General features: G+C 43.7%; 1 protein-coding gene and 1 long non-coding RNA gene across 2 annotated transcripts in view; both read right to left on the bottom strand.

The window, feature by feature from the left end:
- The window catches only part of LOC144891713 (uncharacterized), a 966484-nt gene extending 957165 nt beyond the window's left edge, over positions 1-9319 (bottom strand). Inside the window, exon 1 of the long non-coding RNA XR_013623058.1 lies at positions 8822-9319. This is a non-coding gene — a long non-coding RNA (uncharacterized LOC144891713). The remainder of the gene's footprint in view (positions 1-8821) is intronic.
- Positions 9320-15958: 6639 nt separating this feature from the next.
- Positions 15959-18674, bottom strand: LOC137426086 (uncharacterized). The gene is made up of 2 exons (XM_068114788.2): positions 16493-18674; positions 15959-16367 (listed from the first exon to the last, which is right to left on the bottom strand). The coding sequence occupies exon 1, from the start codon at positions 17729-17731 to the stop codon at positions 16700-16702; it is 1032 nt and encodes a 343-aa protein (XP_067970889.2). The 5' UTR covers positions 17732-18674; the 3' UTR covers positions 15959-16367; positions 16493-16699.
- Positions 18675-25900: the final 7226 nt, after the last annotated feature.

The raw sequence follows: 25900 nt of genomic DNA, 5'->3' as shown, positions 1-25900 counted from the left end.
ACGGAGCATCTATTTACTACGTATGCACAATATAGCAGATATGTCATTTATCATCCATGCTCCTTCCCTGCACTGCTTTGATGCTTCTCCCAATGTCCTTTCTCTTCCATTCCCATTCTTCCCACACTCTGCCCTTCTTTTCCTGAATTTTCTTTTTCCGAAGTCGGCCTCACACGCCGTACATATCAAAGAGACACCCCGTGGTTCTTCTAATCTGTTTGTCTCGAGGAATAAATGTCGGAATAGCAATGACTTGTACTAAAGAGCTAAACAAGTGTAGGTCCACCATATAATGGTCTCTCAATATGTGGCCATTTGTACATTTCTCTGTTCCTTTATGACAGCAGACGTTGTCCCCCTTTTTCAGATGGGGACACCGTGGGAACGTTTGCTTGTTTGCGAGTGTTTGTGACGGTTCCCCATCGCGCCCCATCAATGGAAACACCGTTAACAGCGTGAATGGAGCTCACGCACGAAATGCCATCTGCGGGAGGTGGAACTCGGGACAATGGCCACTTGCACTGGATGTTTGGGGAAATCGCGAAAGGTCCTTTTGTCCAAATATTGTGTTCAATCGGAGACAATGTAACGGTAGATGAAAGGGGTTATGATGTAGAGGGCAAGGCTGGGACTTTGGGGACTAAAGGAGAATTGGAGGAAAGGGAGGAGGATCCGCACGTTGAGGAAGAAATGTCTTTCGTGTTGTTACCTCCGTCACCAAAGGTGGATGGAGGTTGTGTTTTCACCCCTGTCTGTCCGTTTGTTTGTGAACAAGATATCTCAAAAAGTTGTGGACGGATTCGGACGAAATTCGGCAGAGATGTAGCGTATGTGACAAAAACGAAATGATTAGATTTTAGTGAAGATCCGGATTCGGATCCGGCTAGTAGAATTTTTGGAGCGATTTTCACCATTGGGAGATAGGGCCAAAAACGATACATAGCAGGATATCTCAAAAAGTTATGGACGGATTTAGACGAAAACTTGTGAAAATGCATGTGACTACAAGCACATATATGCCCCCTTTAGGAGGATGATCCCTTGCAATGCCCTTGGGATATCTGAAGTATGATGGCAGCCTTTTGCCCATACCTTGCGGCGATTGGTCACAGGTGTTTGCAACTGGGAACGTAAGGACAATGGAAAATTCTTCCCCATTTGGAGAAAAGAAAAACTTTACATATTGCTGACCGAGTGGCCTCTCAGCTGTTCTGGCAGAGGGGTCAGTTTTAATGATGAGAAAAAGATTACACAAGTCATCAGAACATACACATGTGACCTCCCCCCATTACTCCCCTACAAAAATATCCATCTAAAATCAAATGGCCAACCGGTTTCGCTCTTGTGAGGGCTTCCCCACACCCAGTGTATACATAGATAGATCTGTGACTACTCCACGGCCAAAACACTGCCCCGTCGCTATGTACAATCCAACATGGCCGCAAGGTTTGTAAACTCCAATGCCAACAACGTCTTTCATCGAGCTATGACCAATATCTTTCTTCTGTTGGCCGCAGCTGTTTGAAATTGAGACTATGAGTACGAATGGAAAGTTCCCTGACATTTTGTAGCAGGGCTAACCTTTAGATTGGACAACCGATAGATGACCTCCAGCACGACTCTCACATCGACACTGGTCCTCATGGTGGCCCGATAAGGGCGAAACCAGGAGGCCAGTTGACTTTTAACATTTCTGGTGTATGGAGAAGGGGTGTGGGCAGAGGGTGTGCGTAGGTCACGATATGTACGTGTGTGTTTGCTGATGCCTTCTGGAATCCTGTTTCAGCTGTTAAAATGACATTTGGCAGAACAGACAAGAGGCCACTTGGGGATTCAAAGCAAAACTTAGCTCTACTCCAAACTGCCAAAAGCCATGGCCTTTTCTTCATGAATGCATGTGCAAGTTTCTCTCACCCTTAGAGAATGCAGAAATAAACATATGTATTTACTTTGGTGGGAAAACCTGAGTGTACCTGCTGATCCCATCACACAATAAACTCCACTCCATAAAAGCAACAACAAAAGCCCTCGTTCTGCGTCATCTGACTTTATGAACCATGAAGTGCAGAATTATTTTGTTATGATTGTCATTTGACCCTAATACATGCCTAACCGGTCCGCAAAATACTTTGAACATACATTTCCTCCAGCCAACACCACGAGAATGTATAGCAGAAACTGGGATACTCAACACCCAAAGCAGCAGTAACAGCATCACGTGCAATGAGATTAACATTCATTCATTCAGGAAACTTGCCAAGTTGCCTCTTATGAGTGCCGTTCTAGTTTATACCTTTTATGGTCAGGGTGGAAAACTCCGGTTTCCCTTGACATCATTAACCGAGGAGTTTAAGGTGGTGAGGGTGTGGGAGTTCATGATGTTGTGGGATTCGAATGATTCAGTGTTAAAGAATGCTCTCCCAGAGAAGAAGGGAAGTCGGAAGTGGATGTAAGAGCTGAGGTGGACGAGATGGAGGAGCGGTTGCAACAGGCGGAGGTCATGGGGATAGTACAGTACTGGAAGCATGGCTTGGGGTGGATGAAGCATGAGCGATGGGGAAAGGCATGTGTGAAAGAGAGGAGGAAGATGGTTGAGAGGGAGATGAGAATAATCCGAGGAGGGGATACATGTGAAAGCAGTCGGACAGGCACAGCAAGGTGTTTGGACGCAGTGGGAAGGTGTGCGGGTGAGGACATTGAAGTAGCAAGAGATTTGGAGGATGCAGCCAATTTTGTTGAGTTTCCGGTTGCGGGCTACGTATGATGTGCTTCCAACACCAGTAAACTTGAGATTGTGGGGGTTGTTGCAGGAGGAGAGATGTTATTTGTGTGGAGGTTTGGGAACGGTGCAGCATGCACTGAGTGCATGCTCAGGAGCATTGGCAGCAGGAAGATACAGGTGGCGACATGATCAGGTGCTGGTGGTGGTAGTGCAGATGGTGCAACAAGAGGTGCTGAGATCGAGAGAGAGAAGAGTGGAGAAAGAGACCGATGGGGGAGAGGTGTTGTTGGTCAGAGGGACAATTGATAAGAGGTGGAAAGAGGAGGAGGTGGAAAGCAAGAGGGCTGTCAGATGCTTTTGATTGGCAGGTGGTGGCAGACCTAAAGCCACAGTTGGTATTCCCAGAGGAGATCTGTGTGACAAGGTTGTGGCCTGACATTGTCATCTGATCAGGTACAACAAGACAGGTCATATTAGGGGAATTGTCTGGACCTTGGGAAGAGAACATGGAGGAGGTGCACGAGAGGAAGAAAGGAAAGTACAGTGAGCTGGAGGCAGAGTGTCTGGGACAAGGGTTGGCGAGTTTCTTGTCAGCCATTTGAGGTGGGGTGGAGAGGGTATATTGGCAATTCCTTTTCTGCATTTCTTGCTCGGCTTGGAGTGTGTGGTACACAAAGAAGGAGGATGTGTGACAAAGTGGCCCAAGTTGCCTTGAAAGGCTCACTGTGGATATGGTGGAAGTTTATGGAGGCACGTCAAACAGTGTAGGTTAAGGTTGAGGGTGGCGGTTCATTTTAGCCGAAAGGGGTAGTGGTTGAGCACGGAAGAGAAATGGAGATGTGTGAATGGTGTGTGTATGTGTGTTTGTGTGTGTGTGTGTGTGTGTGTGTGTTGCAGGAGTGGGTGTGGTTTTGCATGAATGTGTCTTTGTTTGAGTGGTGCATGTTGTAAAGGTAGATGCTCGTTTTTTTTTTTTTTTTGGGGTGTGTAAGTGAGTGGATGAGGGCTGCGGCTAGGGAGTGGAGGCGGTTTTGTTGTTGTACTCTGTGTTCTCATTGGCTGGGGGTGGGGGTATGTACATACCCAGGTATAGCTGCTGAATATGGAGGCATTTGTGCCCCTGCTGGCCCACCTTAGCTGACCGTATCGAGGTTGAAGGGCCGAAAAGGGATGATGCTGAGGACCTCGACTGAGGACCCGGTTAGTGAGGAACACTTGTGACCAGGTGTGTTTTGAAATTATGTATATATATATGTACACGTCAAAAGATTTGCAGCTCAGGATTCATATTGTAAAGGATAGCACACTGAGCAGTAAGTAATTTAAAATTCTTTATTCATCACCTGACGTTTTGAGAACAAACTAGTTCTCTTCCTCAGAGGCGTTGAGTGTGGTGTGGTGGTGAAACCGTTAAGTTCCGTTGGGGACGGTTCACGTCATGGATTGGTCCAAGTCCTTGCCAATCACAGGGCTTCCCTGCATTTAAATGACTCTGCCGTTTTTGACGTTGTAATTGATTGCATAGTGCTTTGTATGTGGGATGTAAGTCGCTGTGTCGGTTGATGGAGTTTTCATCAGAGTACCAGGCCTCGACAATCTCGCGGTTCACTCTCAAAGATCCTGTGCCAAGGATCGTGGTCTGATTCCATGAGAAGGTGTGTTGATGTGTGTGTGTGTGTGTGTGTGTGTGTGTGTGTGTGTGTGTGTGTGTGTGTGTGTGTGTGTGTGTGTGTGTGTGTGTGTGTGTGTGTGTCGCAACCAATGACAACCGGTCTTGTCGTCTTGCAGCACGTTGGTGTTCAGTTAGCCTTGTGGTTAAGCATTTGGACGTTTGGTCCACATAATTGGCTTTACAATCTTGTAGATGACATTCTTTCTGTCAAATTTGTTCACCTGGTCTTTTGGTTGCCTTGCCAGCTTGCCTTTGCTTGCCAGGTTGCCTTTGGTTTGCCAGCTGTGCTCGTAAGGATGTTTGTGTGTTGTGGGTGATGTTGATGTTTTACTCACATAGAATGTGGCTTGAGGTTTCAGAAACGTGTTGTATGTATGGAAGTGCCACCGTGTGTGGAGGTGTGGTTGGAATGTTATTGCTGTAGTTGGATTACTACCCAAATGAAAACTACCCAAATTAGAGAAAACATAGAGAAAACTGTGTGAATTGTGTGATTACTTAGAGAAACCCACTACCCAAATGCATTTATCAAATCTTGTTGCCGGAAATCCAACTACGGCAACAAGAACTGGCTTGGCAAGCACCAGCTAGCTGCTTGGTAAATGAGCACACCCTGATCTTCCGCCCTTTCAGTTTCGTGTTAAACAGCAGGAAAAGTGGGTTTCATTGGTGGTTGTTGAAACAAAACCTTAATTAGTGGGTTTCAAAAGGCCGCTACGAAAAACGCCACTTTTGCGGCAGGAAGGGTCATGTTATTTACCCAACCCTTGTGGGGTAAATAGATTACAGTAGATCATCGCTCAGTTCTGTAAGTAAACCTTACCTCACGGATGTCTGGATTCCTCCAAATTTCTTTGTTTAATGCTATAAAGAGCATTAGCGACTGTTTAAAAAGATAATCATACGTGTTTGTGGTTTATATTATTTTACAACCCTGGCTACGCCGCTGTTAGACTTCCGGTCTTGTTTTATATGGAGTGCTCCTTTAGTGCTGTGTTTAACACCACTCGTATGTTGATGTGTTTTATCAGCAAAGTGAGACCCACTCCTACCAACATCACCCTCACCACCACCACATTCGGGGGCCCAATCTTGAAAGATTGTGGACGACGATCGGTCGCTTGGAGTCCTTGTTGACTCGGGGTCCCATGCAATTGCATGGCCCTAATGCTGCCACTGCCGAGAAGGCATCCATCCCCACAACTACATATATATATATATATATATATATATATATATATATATATATATATATATATATATATATACAGTATATATATATACGTATATATATATATATATATATATATATATATATATATATATATATATATATATATATATATATATATATATATATATACAGTATATATATATATATATATATATATATATATATATATATATATATATATATATATATATATATATATACACACACACATATATATATATGTATATATGTATATATGTATATATATATATATATATATATATATATATATAAATATATATATATATATATATATATATATATATATATATATATATATATATATATATATATATATATATATATATATATATATATATATATATGTATATATATATATATATATATATATATATATATATGTATATATATATATATATATATATATATATATATATATATATATATATGTATATATATATGTATATATATGTATATATATATATATATATAAATATGTATATGTATAAATATATATATATATATATATATATATATATATATATATATATCTATCTATAATTCCAGTAATCTCTGTGTGTGTGTGTGTCTGTCTGTGTGTTTGTTTGTCTGTGACCGCTGTTTCTCGACAACCACGGGTCCGATATACTTGAAACTTGCCAGGTATATATATAATGCCAGTAATCTCTGTGTGTCTGTCTGTGACCGCTGTTTCTCGACAACCACGGGTCCGATATACTTGAAACTTGCCAGGTATATTGCTGGGGACCTGAGGATGTGCCTTTTCAAGGTTTCATATTAATCGGAGAAGTAGTTACCGAGCTATGTCCAAAAAACGATTCAACCAATCAGAGCAGCGAGCTATCACGTGTGCCGAACGTGGCGAACAGACTCTGCCTCGGATGGCACATTTGAGAGCGTATTCATTTATTTCCCGTTGGCAAACTATGTTGCCGCTATGTTGGCGTTAAACTATGTTTTAAAACTAATTAAAACTAATTTGCGATTCTTTCGCTTTCCTGCGCGTTTGTGCACGCTATGGCGATTTCTTTACCAAACTCCGCAAGCCGTTCGCTTTGGACCAAACCATTTCATGTAAATAGAGGGGGGGGGGGGGGATTGTCACCGTACTCGCAAGCCGTTCGCTTTGGACCAAACCATTTCATGTAAATAGAGGGGGGGGATTGTCAGCGTACTCGCAAGCCGTTCGCTTTGGCTTTGCGAATGGACCAAACCATTTCATGTAAATAGAGGGGGGGGGGGATATAATTTTAGATATATATATAGTACGGGCATGCCCTAGTATATATAATGGTATCTGTAATCTGGTTCTCCAACCTAATGAGCGGACAACATGACGTCATCGCCATGCATGTCCACATTGCCTGCAAAGCTCCAGAGGAACCATCTAGCAGTGCGTCATTACGGATTATAAATCCAGATACTGTCACAAGTGCATGCAAATTACAGATACCATTATTAGTAACTCCCAACCGCAACCAGGTCGACTCCATATGATGAGTGGATACCAGAGATAACGTTACCGTGTGGCAGGCGGTGCTTATCGCTCCCAGCAAGGTGCAGCAGCAGCTGTATGGGACACCTTGCTGGCGGTTCTCCACTGATGATATGAAGGTCGCATAGTGACTGATATATATATATATATATACATACATATATATATATAATATATATACATATATATATATATATATATATATATATATATATATATATATATATATATATATATATATATATATATATACATATATATACATATATATATATATATATATATATATATATATATATATATATATATATATATATATATATATATATATATATACAGTATATATATATATATATATAAATATATATATATTGCGGTTCTGAGAAGTGTACATATTGATCATTAAAGGTTAAAGGTTTGCCCCCATAGTTAGTCCACAAGCAACACGTAGGCTACCTTAGAACATTAGTTATGTCATAGTATGTGTGTAGGATAAGGCCATTTCCATTAGTGGTACCTAATGTTCACCTGCGTTGTGTAAAAGAAATAAGTATTGTCCCCGTTCATTTTGCCTCCACCCTCCAAATCTACCTCGTTGGACAGCATCCATCCCGTGCCCTGATTCGGCTAATCTACCTCCTTTGCCAGCAGCAAGGGTTTTCGCTCGAAACCAGCCAAATGCCACGAGGTAGGCCTGAGAAAGGGTGGAGTCGGCGTTGAGGTCGGGGAGCGGCAGCGAGACGGTAAGAGCCAACAACCAACCAGGGCTTGGGTGAAAGGGCGTGAGGGGTATGGTAAGGGTGCAGCTGGCAAGTTCCAAAGGGTTCGCTGGGCGGCGCTATATACACGCGCGCAAAAAGAGCTTCCAGAGGACTGATGAGCGAGGGGCTTTGTAAGAGGACTGACGCAACTGCACTCGTTGAAAAGGACTGCCCTTATGAGAGAACTGTATAAGAGGACTGAAGGAATCGCGCTTGTTACCAAAGGGCTTATGCGATGTGATTGTGCAAAGAGGCCTCATGAGGAAAAGCGCATTGGGGAGCGCCTATTGAGCGGCATTGGGAGCGCATATAGCGCCAGTGCATTTAATACGTACGCGACCGTGGTCGCCAGTAACCGCCAGCCAGCCGTGCCTTTCGCCCTGTAACTGTCCGCTCCGCGTAAATGACCCGTGGGGAGCTTCTGCCGCTCTGACCATCTGCTTCCCGGTATGAGTCGGGGACCAGAGTGAGCTGCCTGGACGCCATCATCCCGGGACCATCCACCCGACCACCTACATCCCCGTGTGAGTGTGTCTGTGTGTGACGGGCCCGTTTGTCCAGGGATAAGTTAAGACTGTATAAGCTTCACTGTGTGTTCTTCTCTTCCTTTCTGTACAAATTGTAATAAACCAATCTGTTCTTCCTGTTTCTTCCTAATTCGACCGTATCAGTCCTTTCCTACATTGGGTAAGCGTGGCACGATTCGGAACCGCTCAAATCGGGTTTAGTTCTGTTAACAGCTCGGATCACGGCTCGCTATCGCTCGGCGTTTCCACTACAACCGTGGTTTGGGCGGGGTTGTTTCCTTGCTTCCTGGGAGGCATTGGTAATTAGGTATTAGGAATTCGGCCTACGACCCGACCCAGCGCTGACCGGAGAGAGAAGGTACATATATATATATAAGTTCAAAACACACCTGGTTACAAGTGTGCCTCACTGACCGGGTCCTCAGCATCATCCCGTTTCGGCCCTTCAACCTCGATACAGTCAGCCAAGGTGGGCCAGCAGGGGCACATACGCCTCCACATGCAGCAGCTCCATCCGGATGCGTACACACCCCGACACCTAGCCAGTGAGAACACAGACTACAACAACAAACCTGCCTCCACTCCCAGAGTCAGCAGCCCCTCATCCACTCACTCACACACCAAAAAAATGAAAAAAGCAAAAATAAAAAAGCAACCGACCATCACCCTTACAACATGCACTACTCAAACAAAAACACATTCATGCAAAACAACATCCACTCGTACAACACACACCCACTCCTCCAACACACACACCCACTCCTGCAACACAGACACACACACACCATTCACACATCTCCATTTCTCTTCCGTGCTCAGTCACTACCCCTTTAGACTGAAATGAACTACCCCCCACAACCTCAACCTACACTGTTTGACGTGCCTCCATAAACTTCCTCCATATCCAAAGTGAGCCTTTCAAGGCAACCTGGGCCACTTTGTCACACATCCTCCTTCTTTGTGTACCACACACTCCAAGCCGAGCAAAAAATGCAGAAAAGGAATTGCCAATATACCCTCTACACCCCACCTCAAATGGCTGACAAGAAACTCGCCAACCCTTCTCCTGGCACTCTGCCTCCAGCTCACTGTACTTTCCTCTCTTCCTCTCGTGCACCTCCTCCATGTTCTCTTCCCAAGGAACAGACAATTCCCCTAAGATGACCTGTCTTGTTGCACTTGACCAGATGACAATGTCAGGCCACAACCTTGTCACACAGATCTCCTCTGGGAATACCAATTGTGGCTTTAGGTCTGCCACCACCTGCCAATCACAAGCATCTGACAGCCCTCTTGCTTTCCACCTCCTCCTCTTTCCACCTCCTCCTCTTTCCACCTCCTCCTCTTTCCACCTCCTCCTCTTTCCACCTCCTACCCATATATATATATATATATATACATACACACAGTGCCCTCTGCTTGTATTGGAACTGAAGTCAAATTTGTTATTATTGCTAAATACTCAAGAAATTTGGATTTGAGATTAAATGATGAATTTATGTTCAGTTCAGACAGTAGCACTTTTATGTTCAGTCCCCCCATTTTAGGTAAACATAAGGATTTGAACAGATTAACTTAAAGTAAATTTAACTCATATAATAGTTAGTATTTGGTTGCATATCCCTTGCAGGCAATAACTGCATCGAGCCTGTGACTCAGTGACATCACCAAACTCATGGTATCTTATTTTGAGATGCTTTGCCAAGCCTTTACTGCAGCCATTTTCAGTAGTTGTTTGTTTTTTGGGGTTTTCTGGCTCTAGTCTCCTCTTCAGCAAGTGAAATGCATGCTCCATTGGATTTAAATCAGGGATTTTACTTGGGTTGTCTAAAACCTTCCACTTTCCCCCCTGACGAACTCCTTGGTTGTGTCTGCACTGTGTATTGGGTCATTGCCTCGCTGAATGGTGAAGCGCCACCCAATGAGTTTGGAGGCATTTCATTGTACATAGGTAGACAAAATGTTTGTGTACATTCCAAATTCATTCTGCTGCTAGGTCCATCATTAGTTCCAATACATCATCAATAATGATGAGTGAGCCAGTTCCAGAGGCAACCATGCAAGCCCACACCATGACACTAACTCCACCATGATTCGCAGATGAGGTAGTATCCATTGCATCATATGCAGCTCCTTCCTTTCTCCACACTTTCACATTTCCATCGCTTTGGTAAAGGTTTATCTTGGTCTCATCTGTCCATAAAACTTTGTTCCAGAACTCTACTGGCTCACATCTGTACTTGGAAAATTCTAATCTGCCCTTTCTATTTTTGGTGCTGATGAGAGGTTTGCATCTTGCGGTGTAGCTTTTGTAATTCTGCTCTCAAAGTCTTCTACGAATGGTAGATTGTGATACTTTCACCAGCATTCTGAAGTTTGTTTTTGATGTCACTGACAGTTGTTTTAGAGGTTTTTCACAGCTGTGATGGTTTTTCTGTCATCAACTGCAGTTGTTTTCCTTGGCTGACCTGGCTGTTGTCTAATACAAGTACACTTGTCGGGTTTTTTTCAATATACTACAAATTGTTGTATTTGCTATGGCCAATTGTTGTGTTCTGGTTCTAATTTAATTATTCTGTTCTTTCAGCTTCCAAATTGCTTACTTTTCTTTCATAGACAGTTCTTTGGTCATCATGTTGTTTTATGTCTACTGACTCCAAAGGCAGACTCCCAAGCCAAAAGCAAAGACTAAAACAAAGACATTACATTCACAGCTGTTTCATGTGTGAACAATCAATGCAGCAAGAAAAACCTGTCAAACATTTGTTCCAATACTTATTCTTATCTAAAATTGTGGAATAAAATGAATGAATGATCGTTTTAAGGCCATTTTCCCCGCAAGAGCGGGGGTTAGCCTTGCAGGCCCCATGACAATCATGGTTCCCTGTTTGAGGCAATGTTTTTATGGCCGGATGCCCTTCCTGACGCCAACTCTTAGTCACCTCTTATGATGCGCAGGGATACGGTGTACCTATTCTAATCCGGGGTACACACTGGGATCATTCATCCCAGCAAGTTGGTGCTCAATTTGCTGACCTCGGAAGGATGACAGGCTGAATCAACCCCACTGGTGTTAATTTAGCGAACGACCGGGATTCGAACCCAGGATCCTAGGAATCCCAAGCCGGCACCCTAACCGCTAAGCCAACACCAGGCTTATCTAAAATTGGGGGATGGAACATAAAAAGTGCAATTGCCCGACAAAGGTTAAACATGTATGCATAGAAATACCAAGAAATAAAAGCTGACACTCTAAACTCTTGCCTCGTATTCATCTTTTGATCTCGGCTCATGGAAGAGCGAGGTGACAGAGGGTAAAAGACGACTTATTGACAGCTGGACGGTGAGACAAGTAAATAAATAATGTATTTATTCCTAGTACAACTGGCTTGCAGACTTCCTCTTCCGTCGTAGTCAATGTGTGGCTCGAAAGTGAATTCTCTGAGCTCCTCTTCCTGGCCAGGTTGGAGTTCCTCAAGGCAGTGTTCTGGGCCCTGTGCTTTTTCTCATCTTCATCAATGATCTCTCCGACTTTCTGGAAAATCCTCTTTATCTTTTTGCTGATGACTCCACTCTCTGCTGCTCCATATCTCAAACCTCAGATCGGCAGTCTGCAGCCTCTTCACTCTCTGCAGACCTGGATGAAATCACAAACTGGTCAAACAAGTGGAACATGTCTTTCAATCCTGACAAATCTCACACTCTCACTATGTCTCTCTGAAAAGACCGATTGGACAACCCTCCCATCTACTTTCTCAACAATCCTCTCCAAGCAGTTCTGTCACTCAAGCTTTTGGGTCTCACTATCTGCCATGATCTTTCCTGGGAAAACCACATTTCAAATCTGGTCTCCAAACCCAGTCGCCGACTGGGCATCCTCCATCGTGCGAAGTCCTTCCTCGGCACACCTGAGCTCCTCACCACATACAAGGCTTTCATCCGCAGCTCAATGGAATACTGTTCTCCCCTCTGGGCTGGTGCTCCTGCCTCACACCTAGCTCGGCTTCACGCTGTAGAAACCAAAGCATTCAGAATCATTGGAATCTCACACGATGAAGCTGATTCTGAGGACCTTTCACTCTCACCGCAGGCAGGTAGGTGGTCTTTCTGTCTTCTACCGACTCCTCTCCGGCCTATCTCCCCCTGTTCTGTCTGTGCTGTGTCCCCAAAATATTCCTGCAGGACGCAAAAGATCTGTGAGCAACCCTCTTCTGGTGAAACTGCCAAAATCAAGACTCTCTGCTCACCTTCACTCTTTATTCCTCTTTTCTCCCTCCTCTAGAACAAACTCCCTCACTCTCTTCAATCCCTCTCCTCCCTCCAGGTCTTTAAAACAGCTGTTCACCACCATCTCTTATCTTCCCCCATCCAAAACGTTGATCTTTTCTACCCCCATTAATACGTCCCAAATCCACCTTCTTCAAATTCCGTTTTCTTTCCTGAAATCCCCTGAGGTGTCCATTTTGTTTGTACAGTGTACCCCTCCCCAGCCCTCTCCTTTCCACAGATCTCCTGATGTCCCTGTTCCTTACTGTTGTATTTCCCTCTCTCTCCCCCTTTTGTTTCCCACTCCCTTCATTATATGTTCAGTGTCAGCTCTTATACGAGCCTCCACTTGGTATACAAAAAAACATAGTTGGACACAAAAATCATTGCAATCAACTCATAGGAAGAGAGCGGAGGAAATGTAGTTACGTGCAGGTAAAAAAAAAGTTGGGTACGTGTCGGGTTCATGGGGGTCTCCCTTTATCTCCAGTATTTGCCAGAGATGTTTTTCCTATAGAAAAGCTGCTTGGAGATCAAAAGCCGAACGGTTTGAAAATTAACGAGAATCAACACACAAACACATCTGATGGTCATGGGTTCATGTGATCTCAATTATCCAAATACAATTTGTTTGCAGATTAACCAAAGGATGCATATTCGGATCAACATGCTTGTGTTTCTGTCTGAGCATCTGCTGCTTGATGTTGCAGCAGATGTCTTCTAAAGTTTTCATTTCGTCTTCTAAAGTTTTCATTATTCATTGGAAAGTACTCAATTGTTAATATCTTTCATGTTATATATGTTCAAGTGTTACACAAACCATACACAGTATAAAAGGATGTTTCGCTTGGCTGTTCTGAATGGTTTATATTTACTCCCGCCAGGGAGTAATGCATTCGATCGTGTGTGTGTGTGCCTGTGTTTGTGAACAAGATATCTGGAAAAGTTCCGAACGGATTTGGATGAAAGTTGGTGGGATGATTGCCCTTGGGATAAGGAAGAATTGATTAGTATTGGGTGAAGCTCAGGATATCATTCCGGATCCAGAAATTTTTTGAAGGATTTTTTTACCATTGAAAGATAGAGCTCATTTATTTTCAAACATTATCTTCTATATATTCTATATTTAACATTGTGATATGAAAATAGTTTTCATATTTGTTGTAAATGTAGTTTAAACTCGTGGTTATGCGTTAGAGCGGTGTATTTTATTAGCAGCGTCGTCTTCAAGGTTCTTTTTTTTTTCTAATAAAGACATATTCTGTCATTTTAAAACCACCAAAGTGTGTATTCGGTTTCCCCGTTTCATAAAATGTATCGTTTGATACGTATAATGCTTTAAAACTGTTTTTTTTTTTTTTTTTTTTTTACCTCAGAAGAGATATCAACATTTTCCTCAGCGAATGTCATTCGCGGTGTCAGTATTTGATGAACTTATAAAGACTTAGGTGAGTTATAAGTGTGACCAGCATGTGCACGGGATTCTTCCCAGAAGAATGAGTGGTCGCATTAGCTTGTACGACTTAAAATGAGCGAGTTTAGTTTTGACGTTTGGGCCAGTTTTACATGTTGTATCCCTAAGGAATGAAACGCACGTTTTCTGGCTTACAATTTTATTTGAAGTCACTCATACCTCAAAATACACTCACTTATATAGAATTGAACGCTGAATCCGAAAATGAAAGTGAAATTGCCTAGTTTTTTTTTAACATTATCTTCTATATATTCTAAATATATATCTGTGCAGTGTCTGTCTTGTGTTGTCTTGTCTTGTGTTGTCACTGAACTACTCCCTCAAACTTTTGTGAAATGGTACTATTCCAACTTGACCCACGGCGGGAGTATGCGCTCTACTGAGTGGCGTTATAGTTTAATTTGGAAACCACAGAAACGATCTTTCAATGTACAAGTCATTTTTTCTAAACAACATCTGGTTGTACACTTGTCTTCAGAGCCATCTATTTATTCGTATTCTGATGTTCTACCCCAAGGCATGTTCTGTGCTGCTGCTGAAGCAGTTTCTTGGCAGGGGTGGGTTACCATTGCCGACTGAGAAGTTGTGAGGGTAAGAAATGGTGAAGAATCACTTTAAAAATTCTCGCACCCGGATCTTCACCAAAATCTAATCAATTCTTCCTTGTCACATACCCAACCTGTCCACCAAATTTCATCCGAATCTGTCCACAACTTTTTGAGATATCCTGTTCACAAACAAACAGACAAACAGGAGTAAAAACCAAACCTTCGGTGGTGGAGGTAATCACCCTTACCTGGGAATACCGGAATGACGGGTTTCAAATCCAGGGTAGACGGATTAGAAGCGAGCGTCTGTTACTCGAGGCCATACTATCAGCACAATCTCGATGTTAAGCATGCAAATATAGTGGGAATTTGACCCTGCTACATATTATGACCCTTTCTCTCACTCCCCCGAGCAAATACTGGAGAGAAAACAGGACCCCTATTAACCCTTTTTATGTCCACATATAGTGGACTATCTGATATTTACTGAAAGCTTTTACACGCTGGAATACATGAAGGCCTGGAGAAGTTTGGATGCCAATCAATTGGCGTCTGGCTGGATCAGTGACGTGGCTGGTTTTTGTTTTTTGTGAAGAATGACTATCACGTTGTACGAGCAAAGGTCGGCCGGAGATATAGGTTCAGGAGATATAGGTTCCCATGCACCCCCCTAAAACTAAATTCCAAAATGATTTTTATAGCATCCCTAGGACATCTACTTAAAGAATTTTGATGTTGCCAGGGGGAAAAAATGTCCCACGGGGTCCTAATTAGCATATTTCCAAGATGGCTGCCATCCGCAGCCATTAAAACGCTGTGTCATATGTCAATAACTAATGAGCCGATTTTGATGATCTTGGTGTCGATATTTTGCTTTTCTGAGGTGCTGAATCGATTTCCGAGGTTTTCGAAACGATTGGAGGTCAAGGTCACATGATTTAGTCGAAAGTCAAGGTCATTTTGATAAGAAATCGCTTAATTTTCATTTTCCGACATGCATTATTTTTGACCCAGCTCCCAGAGATATGGTGATAGAAGCTTACTTATTGCTTTGAAAACGTTCCTTATTATCCCAACTAACAAGACAATTTGAGGTCAAAGTCATGGGGTTAAGCTCATCTTCAATGTCATCAGATGTGTCAATTAGGGACACTGAGCGCATTGACCTCCGTGCATGTGATGAAAATTTGTGCCTATAATAACTCCTGAACCAGACATCATAAAAGACAACTGAGCCCTTTTATATTTATTATTTTATATTTATTATCTATTATAAGTGACATTGTAGCAAAGTCTAGGAGTCATCCTCAGCATCCATGAGAAGATCATCATCGTCTATCTCCATATGTGTGGAAGGGGCCAGGGAGGATCACATGGTCCTTGAATTTGTCGGGATACTTCCACACCAGTGGGAGCGCCTTCATGCACACGCCGAGATCGAAGGTGTTGAAGGTGTACTTCTGGCCCACTTCTTGCGTAGCCTCCTCTGATCGCCAGAGCAGCTCCTGCACCGTCTCGTACTGAGTGATGGGCTGGTTTATGGGCCTGTAGTAGTCGATGATGGATTTCTTGGCAGGTGTCACATTAGTGGCCGAGATGAAGCCACCCAGGCCAGGTACCTCCTGCTTGCCCTTGCTCGAAATCATCCTGAAACAAAGATTTCAGTAAGAATGAGTACAACACAGAGAATCAACTGAATGACACTATAATAAGGAAATTTAACAATCCAATATATATGGATACATATATGTAGCTTATTGCAAAAGTCTCACCTGCACAGGAGCCACATGTAGTATTCTCAGAGACTGGCAGTAAAGACTTCATCATCCGGAGGCGAAAAAGACGCATTCTCTGGGAACTTGGGACTCTCCTTGTTGTAAATGGTGACAGGAGGGAGAGTCTCTGGAGTATCCAGCTTCAGGCTCCTCTTCTTGCTCCTGTCGTAGAGAGGGAGGGTCCGTTTCGTGCTTGGGGTAGCATCAGGCGTTATCTCCTGGATCATGATGCCCCCAGCATCTCACCCAAACTACCACGTTTGAGCCATGGATATTTGTGGTGATCTTGTTGAGATTGTCCCACTCACTGTGGAACACAGCATTGCCCTCGCCACAGATGATCTGAGGAGTAAGGTAAGTTGAATCCTCGTCCAGTGCCTTGGCTATGGCTGTCTCCAGCTCTAACCCGAAGTTGTAAGACTCGCAGTGACTCAGTCGGTTCCAGATGGTTGTCAACTGCGAACTACGGTAGAGGTGTCGGCCAGTTGTGCACAGGAACATATGCTTCGACAACTTCCACTGTCCATTAGTCACTGCTCGACAGAGGTCCTGTCCGATAGAGTAGAAACGCTGGCGCTTCCTCTCACATTTCTCCACCTCAGGGTCACAGCCAGACAGGACAAGGTTGAGGAACCACTTGAGATCCTCAGGCAACTCCTCCCCAGCTTGCTTGTCCAACTCGTCAGCAGTGGGCGGCCAGGGTAGATCAGCTGACTCCTCGAAAGCCTTTTGGATCACCTGTCGCAAGTACAGAGGAGCGTCCTTCAACTGATCGGCTGTCCCCAATTGAAAGGCACATGCTATTGCATCAGCAAGGGTGATGCTCGCGCTGTATACTAGCCAGAATGAGAAGCAACCTCGCTCCTTGAGAGCCACATTTGAGAAGGAAAGGTGTTCGCCTAGTTCCTCATCCTTCTCAAGGCTTGCTATGAGCTTTATAGACCTGAGCTCAATGACGTAGCAGTCACGAACAGTACTGAGAGGCAGGACCTGTTGGTTGTGTATGACCTGGGTCTTCAGCCGCTCCTTCAAAACATTGTATGCTGCGTTGTGAGCAGCAGTCTTCCGAGCTTGCTCCGTGTCAGACTCATCCTTCTTCTCCAGCTTCTGTTTATGATTGTGGTTGTCACAAAAGAAGCGGTGGTAACAAAAGTCATGGTAGCGAGCCTCAGCTGCAAAGAGATCCATGCCCTTGACTTTCCGGTACAGACGGCTGTTTCCGAGAGCTTCTGCCATAGGTTAGATTTTCTTCCATCCTGACTCCTTCTTCCAGGCTGTAAAGCTGCGAGTTGGCTTCTGAGTCTTGCCATTCACTTTGATTTCATTCTTCTCACAGAAAATGCATTCATCTGGTGGAAATTTGACAGGATCAGCATCTGCAGATTTCTGCTTGAGAGGAGAGTGGGTGCCTCTGTGATGTTGATGGCGTGGTTGAAGCATCAGCAGATGGATTCTTCAATCGATCCAGGTGTGTTGTGAAGTCTTGGTAACAGCGCCTGTGGTAACCAGTTATCTCCATATCAAGACCATCTAGAGTTTCTGGCAGCAGATCACATACAGCTTTCATACAATGGGGAGAATCAATTTTCTCAGCCACTCTTCTATCACGGACCTCAAGTAAATATGACAACTTCTCTGACGGCACACATTTGACAGAACTGAAACAGGTGAAGGGATTATCATCAGATTCCTTGGGGGTGTGCAACACACAAGTGGAGGTAAGACACTTCTGTTTCACAGAGGGTTCACACGCATCTGAACTTTGTTCACTTTTCCTCTTCTTTTTCACCGTGGTTAACTAAGCTTGACTGTCCACCATCGATATTGCTAAGCTGGTATGAGTTCGCTATACGCATGCAGTTAGTTATATGATATAGTCTCTGCATATCACCATCACCAGAATCAGGCATTCACTGTTGAAGTAGCATGCACCTTCACCAATACATCTAGAAAAAGAGAAGCATACATATAAATATCTATACACATATATACAGACTTGGCATTTAATATGGAATATTTTTTTTGTGGGGGTGAACTTACTTTTCAAGATGTCTTAGAACCAAAAGTTCATTGGAATTATGTTGAAATTATTCTAGATTTTGTTAATGTGACCTTTAAAAGAAACAAAAACCACATTTGACATTTCAAAACAAATAAATTGATCCTTGAAAGTGATGTAAACTGATATCGAACTCAATTCATGGACAGTACTGTGTTAAACTTCTGTACGTTTTCCAGAAGTATCTCTGTATTTTGCACATTAGCCAAAATTTTTTTTAACAAAAACAAAAGTTAAATTACGACTGGGATTACGGACAGTAAAATTACAGTTCAGTACTTCGTGTAACCCCCATGAGCATTCAGGAGAGCACGTACACGTTGAGGCATGCTGTTCACAAGATTTGCCAAGGTTTGGACAGGAATCGCTTGCCTTGCAGTGACAATAGCCTGCTGCAATTCACACACAGAGGTCGGCTGCTGGTCCAAGTGGTCGATTTGACGCGTTAATTCTGCCCACTAGTTCTCTGTCGGATTCATATCCGGGGACATGGCAGGCTACTCCACATGCTCTACACCATGGTCAGCAAGAAAGTGTTGGATCATGCGAGCACGATGATGCCGTGCATTGTCATCTTGGAAGACAAAGTTTCCTTGAAAGGCTGCACGAGCAAATGGAAGCAATGTTTCTTCCAGAATGGCCCTGTACTTGAACTGGTTCAGGTTTCCATTCAGAACAACCAGGTCAGTTTTGCCCCCTGCATGAAAAGCAGCCCAAACGGTCACCCCACCACCTCCAGCTTGGACTCTTGGCACTATACAATCTTTGTTGTAGGCTTCATGCACTTGTCTGCGCACTCGGACGCGGCCATCTTGACGATAGACCAGAAATCTAGACTCGTCACTGAAGATCACGTGATTCCAGTGTCCTGGCTGCCATTGACGGTGCTCTCTGGCCCACTGCAATCTGTGCTGGCGGTGTTGTCTGGTCAGCCGTGGCTTTCTCAGTGGACACCTGGCACGATAGCCTGCTTGAACCAGTCGTTGGTTGACTAGCCTTCTGGATACAGGCACATTTGTCAGTTGCTGCCACTCAGCCCTAAGCCGATTAGCTGACTTGGTACGGCCATTGCGGACTAACCGGTGCAGCTGGCGATCATCCCTCCTTGTGGTTCTGTGGGACGTCCTGGCCTCGGGATTGGAGAAGGGACACCCCTCTGAGCATTTCGTTTCAGGATCTTTGACACCTGACCTTGAGTGATGCCATACTGCCGAGCAATAGCACGCTGTTTCATGCCGTAATTTCGTAAAGCCACCACTCCATGACAAACAGCATTGTCGAGTTGACGGACCATCTCCAGAGGAAGCGGCAATAACTTTTGGAGATGTGCAGCAGTTGTTTTCCACTAATACAGAACGCAACAACCCTTGTATACCCGACTGTGAAGCCAATCATCAAATGCACCTGTCTGTACATTTTGCCATGCCAGGTGTGATATAATCCTGTTGTTGACTTCTTGCTGCGACAGACAATCAGTGACATGGTTCTTTTAACAAATAAATCACCAAAGTGCAAAAGAAACTCACCAGATTGATATACTGAGTTAAGAAAGTAAACCCAAGTCAAGAAAAAAATGTATTCCATATTAAATGCCAAGTCTGTAATAATACGAATAATATGAAAATAAGGAAAGTTTTTAAAGCAATACGTAAGCTTCTATCACCATATCTATGGGAGCTGTGTCAAAAATAATGCATGTCGGAAAATGAAAATGAAGCGATTTCTTAACAAAATGACCTTGACCTTCGCCTGAATCATGTGACCTTGACCTCCAATCGTTTTGAAAACCGTTAATGGAAGGAAAGTTGAAGGTGTTGTCCACGAATGCCAGGAGCTTTAATGGAAAGATGGAAGAGCTGGAAGCTCAGATGGACAGAACAGTGAATGGTATGACGTAGTTGTTTTAAGTGAGACGTGGTTTCGTGAGAAGTCCAACAAGAGACCAGGAATTCAAGGCTACAGGGTTTATAGATGTGATAGGAAAAAGGAAGGATATGTGGAAAGTATAATTTACATCCCAGTCGTGTTATAGTAGCGGTTTGCATTTTTCACCACAGATAAAAACAAAATTAAGCATTTTGAAAACGCAAAAACTCGAGTTCATAGAACACCTTCAACCCCAAGCAGTCTTGAGGAAAAGGACATGGGAAGGATCTTTGAAACCCTTACTTTGTGTTTCCAAGCACAATCTATATTTCCTGGGAGCTTTGCTTTTGCCTGAATCTCGATATTCCCCAACGCTGAGAGTGCAAGCAGCAAATTGATCGGTCGAGATGTCGTACAATGGAGCAATATTATGTCCAAGTAATGCTAAACTGGAGGTTTCTGGATGTGACAAGGAGGTGATTTGTGTTCCACAGTGTTCAAGTATATAATTAATTATTTTTTTAAAGTGTTTTAAAAGTTGTATAAACAACTTTTTTGGAGGTTTACCGCCGTCTTTTACACCTCCTTATTTGACACATTACATTACATTTTCGTGCCTGTTGTTTGTGTCCTTTATGACGTCCCTTAAAACAGTACGTTGCCTGTTTGGAATGATTTTCAATTTTGTTTGACTGCCTCTGTGTCCCCGGCAGACAGAATTTAAAGAAATTACCTTACTCTTGTGTGTGCATGCTCGCTCGGAAAAAGATCCCTTACAATTTGCCAAATTCAGAGCCAAAGTAGTGCTAAACTGCAGGAGCTTCGTGTTCCGATTCATTGCTCCCATTTGTGCTCTTCAGTGTTAAAAATTCGTGTTCTACACTGTATCATTCAATTCAAATGAAGTATAGTTCCTCAATCATATACTGAAGTTTGTAGACAGACAGGCAAACAGACAGACAGACAAAGTGACCCATTTGCTTAACCCGTCATCTCACTTCGCGTGTGGGGTAACAATGATGGAGTTCGCCTGTAGTTTCGCTTAGTTGTTTGCTCGTAATCCAAAATGGCAAGTCTTCTTCTTCGTTCTTATGCAGTAAAAGGCTGTGGAGTAGCGTAATCGGCCGAGTGCGACTGTGCCGCTGATGCAATGCCCTCTGTACAGTATGTCAGGGCAGGAATTTGTAATTTGTTCAGGGTGCCGGCGATAATTCACCGAGTCTTCCTGAAGAACATCATGGGATCTTTAACGTCCCCTCTGGAACAAACTCCCACACTCTCTTCAATCCCACTCCTCCCTCAAGTTCTTCAAAACATCTGTTCACCACCATCTCTTATTTCCCCCCACCCAAAACCCTGATCTTTTCTACCCTAAACCAACCCCCTTGAAATTCCGTTTTCTTTCCTGAAAGTCCTTGTAGTGTCCATATTGTTTATCCCGTAAACCGCATCCCAGCCCTCTCCCTTCCACAGATCTCCCGATGTCCCTGTTCTCTACTGTTGTTGTGTTTCTCTCTCTCACTCTCACTCTCACTCTCTCTCTCACTTTTACTCTCACACTCTCACACACTGTCACTCACTCTCTCTCACACTCTCTCTCTCTCTCTCTCTCTCTCTCTCTCTCTGGCGCCACCTATCGGCCGTCGGTGCGTTGGGTGTAGCGTCATGGCGGCTGTGAGCAACTGCTCTGTGTTTTGGTGAGTCCGTCGTGAGGTTTCCCCCCTCTCCTGCCCTCCCCTGCCCCCCTCCCTCTCCTTTTCCATCCTGTGTGCCTTGGCATTTGTTTTCATCTGTTCTACACCTTTGCCTTCGAGAGAGAGAGGATTGAGAGCGGGCCCATTTTGGGTGCGGCCTACTGGCGTTGACGGCGCGTTGTAAGCCATTTCTGTGCTTATAATGCACGTTTATTTTTTACTTTAGTTCGTTTATTTAGGTTTGATACCCTCTTGTCCGGCTCGGACAAGCGGGGGGAGGGGGGGGTATTTTCGCCGGAATGGCGAATGCACGCTCTCGTCGCGATGACTTTGAAGGCTTAACCAGGAAGCACGCGTTTGTGTGCATGCCTCCGGATGGAGTCCCTGTCGCGGACATCATCCTCGCTGTGGGGAGCATTGTTGGGGATGAAAATATACGTGCAGCTTCGCGTATGAACCAGAAAGTGGTGGTGTTCGTTTCGGACGAGGAACTCGTCCATGACGTGGTAAGTGCGGGAATAACCACGGAAAGCGGTCACTTTATGATGGCATCGCCGCTATTAACTCCCGCGACGAGAGTGGTTATTTCTAACGTACCACCATTTATCCCAAATGACAAGTTAATGACCGTGCTATCACGGTACGGTAAAATGGTATCGAGGATTTCAACAATCCCTCTTGGGTGCCGGAATGAACGTGTTAAGCACGTAATGAGCTTCCGCAGACAGGTGTATATGGTCCTTCCAGACCGTGGGGACGACACAGGCCTCAACATCACTTTCAAAATTAATTTTGAAGAGGCAAATTTCCAGCTATACGCATCGTCCACCACCTTAACATGCTTTCAGTGTGGAGCGTATGGACATTTAAAACGTTCTTGTCCCAAAGCCTCGTGTGTCAGGTGTGGCAAGACAGGTCACACTGCCATAGTTTGTAAGGAGGAGGTTGCTCTGCTAATGAATACGCCCAGTGGGAGGGAGGTAAACGCTGCTCCACTAATGAATACTCCCAGTGGGAGGGAGGTTAACGTTGCTCCACTAATTGAGATTCCCAGTGGGGGGGAGGTTATCGCATTGCCACCGCCTAAAATTCCTAATGAGGGTGAATCCAGTGTTCCAAGCGTGAACGTATTTATTCCTCCTCAGCAAAATGTTGAAATGGACACTGATAGCAAAGTGGGGACGAGTAAACGAAGGGCTCCGGATGATAGTGACTCATCTGGAGCAGGTAAAAAGGTTGTGCTCGATTTGCAGGCTGTTAGTGAAAAAACTCTTCAGGATGCACCTGGATTCTCTCTGCAAAGCGCGGACCAAATAAATAAAGAGGAAAACCCAGAAAAGAGCATCAGGGTTCAGCCGCTAAAACAACGCACTTCCATTACTCACACAGACGACGTTAATGATGTAAATAATTCAGGCCACGATACCGTGAATGGCGCATCATTGATCCAAGCGAATGTCGCCGAACAGGCTGACATCCATAATAAATCTGCCAATATAGCAGAAAAGGGCGGAAACATAAATCCACAGGAATGTGGGAATAATGATTTCATGCCAATTGAGGAAATCAGTAATCAATGTGCTGATGTTTCCCAAACACAGCACTGCGTGGACCCCCCAGACAAGGGAAGGCTAGGTTGCATAGCAGAAGAAGAAAACGGTATTGACCCAGACCCCATTGGACCACTTTCTGATTTATCAGAATCGGAAGAGGAGGTGGAGGTAACAGCATTATCACAATTAATGCCAGATCAACCCCCAACCCCTCCCCATATTGTTCTCTCATTCCTCAATGAAACGTATAGACAGCGAAATGTCATCATTGGGGATCATTTCCCTGATTTGGCTCCCTTTATTCAGGCTGCAAAACTAGTCATAAAAAAATCTGAGGAACTAAACCTAACAAAATCGCAGTTTCATCGACTAAAGAAAATCATAACAAAGGCAAAGACTGAGTACTCACAGTGTCAGACAAAATTTACTAATGAGTGATGAAGACGCTTAATCTTGCAACACTCAATATAAATGGTGGTGGGGCCAGTCACGTCCGCCAGATCCAAGTGAATAGTTTATTCAAAAGGAAACAAGTCGATGTAATATTACTGCAAGAAACTCATATTATTGAGAAGGTTGAACATGACTGGAGCAGCATGTTCAAAGGTAAATGTTTCTTCAGTAATATGTCATCTGTATCTGCTGGAGTGGGGTTTTTGTTAAAACCAGGACTTGTACCTGAATCTTGCCTCTTTCAGGAGGTGATTCGGGGACGTTTTGCCTCCCTAGAATTGGTGATCAATAGCCTGAAGCTTATTATTTTTAATGTATATGCACCAAGCGAGAGTACTGACCGTAAAGCCTTCTTTACTGAAGTGATAAACCATTTAAACTTGTTTGACCCAAATCAGTGCATATGCATGGGGGGAGATTTCAATTGTACGCTAGAGCCCAAAATAGACAGAAATTCACCGGAACCACATCCCGAGTCCCATGGTGACCTCTCCCAGTTCCTTTCAGGTGGGGCTTTTTTGGATGTATGGCGATTGATGCACCCAAATGACTGGCAGTTTACATGGTGTCGATGCTCCAATGGCCAAGTATCCTTAGCGAGGCTTGACCGCTGGTACATCACCCCACGATTAAGGAATATTGTAACCTCCTCAACTATTACCCCTTCCATCTTCTCTGACCACCACATGGTCACGATGGGCCTATCTTTCCCACAATTCAAACGGAGGAGCGCCTATTGGAAATTCAATACAAGCCTTTTGGATGATACCCTGTTTAAGGAAGCCTTTCGCATCCTATGGATAGCAATAGTTGGAAAAAAGCCCCTCTTTGCTTCCACTAACCTTTGGTGGGATAATATGAAAACTCATATATGACTGTTTTGTCAACAGTTTAATTCCCATATCACTCATGAAAATCAAATCACATTGGCACGGTTGGAAACCGAAATTCTAAAACTGCAAAACAAAATGGCAGAGCAGGAAAATGAGGCAAATTATAAATTGCTACTTGAAAAAAGGACCCAACTCCGGGAACTATTACAGGAGAAGGCTGCAGGACTGCTAGTTAGACTGAGAGTAAAAAGCATTAAAGTATCAGATAGTCCTAGCAAAGCCTTCTTTCACTTAGAAGCTGAAACGAAGCCTCCCCAGCTTATTTTATCAGTTAAGGACCCCAGTGGGAATGAAATTACAAGTTCTGATGGGGTAAAAATCACTATTAGAAAGTATTATTCTGAACTATTTGCTAAAAAAGATATATATGAGGATAAAATAAAATGTTTTACCTCCCATCTCCCAACCCTAACTGAGACTCAACGCCTGGAGCTGGATGTGCCTTTAAGCCTTGATGAATTACAGCGTGCCCTGGTTGGAATGGAATCTGGAAAGGCTCCGGGAATTGATGGCCTGCCAGCTGAGTTTTACATGGAATTTTGGGACATTTTGGGCCCAGAACTATTGATTGTAATCCAAGAATCCTTGCGAAAAGGTGTAATGCCACCAAGCCTAAGGAGAGCAGTGGTGAGTCTTCTCCCAAAGTCAGGAGACCTCCGGCGGATGGAGAATTGGAGACCGGTTTCAATAATATGTACTGACTATAAATTGTTTTCGAAAGCAATGGCAAATCGTTTAAAAAAAGTCATTGGTGATCTGGTTTTACCTGATCAGACATTCTGCATCCCCAGTCGTTCGATTTACGACAACATTTTTTTCTTGCGGGATTTAATGTATGCTCGCCATGACCAAAATGATTTTGGAATATGTTTTCTAGACTTTGAAAA

Source organism: Myxine glutinosa, chromosome 4 (genome assembly GCF_964187855.1).
Source record: "Myxine glutinosa chromosome 4, kmMyxGlut1.1, whole genome shotgun sequence".
NCBI lineage: Eukaryota > Metazoa > Chordata > Myxini > Myxiniformes > Myxinidae > Myxine > Myxine glutinosa.
The sequence above is the reverse complement of the archived record's forward strand: the minus strand, read 5'-3'. Positions and strand labels throughout refer to the sequence as shown.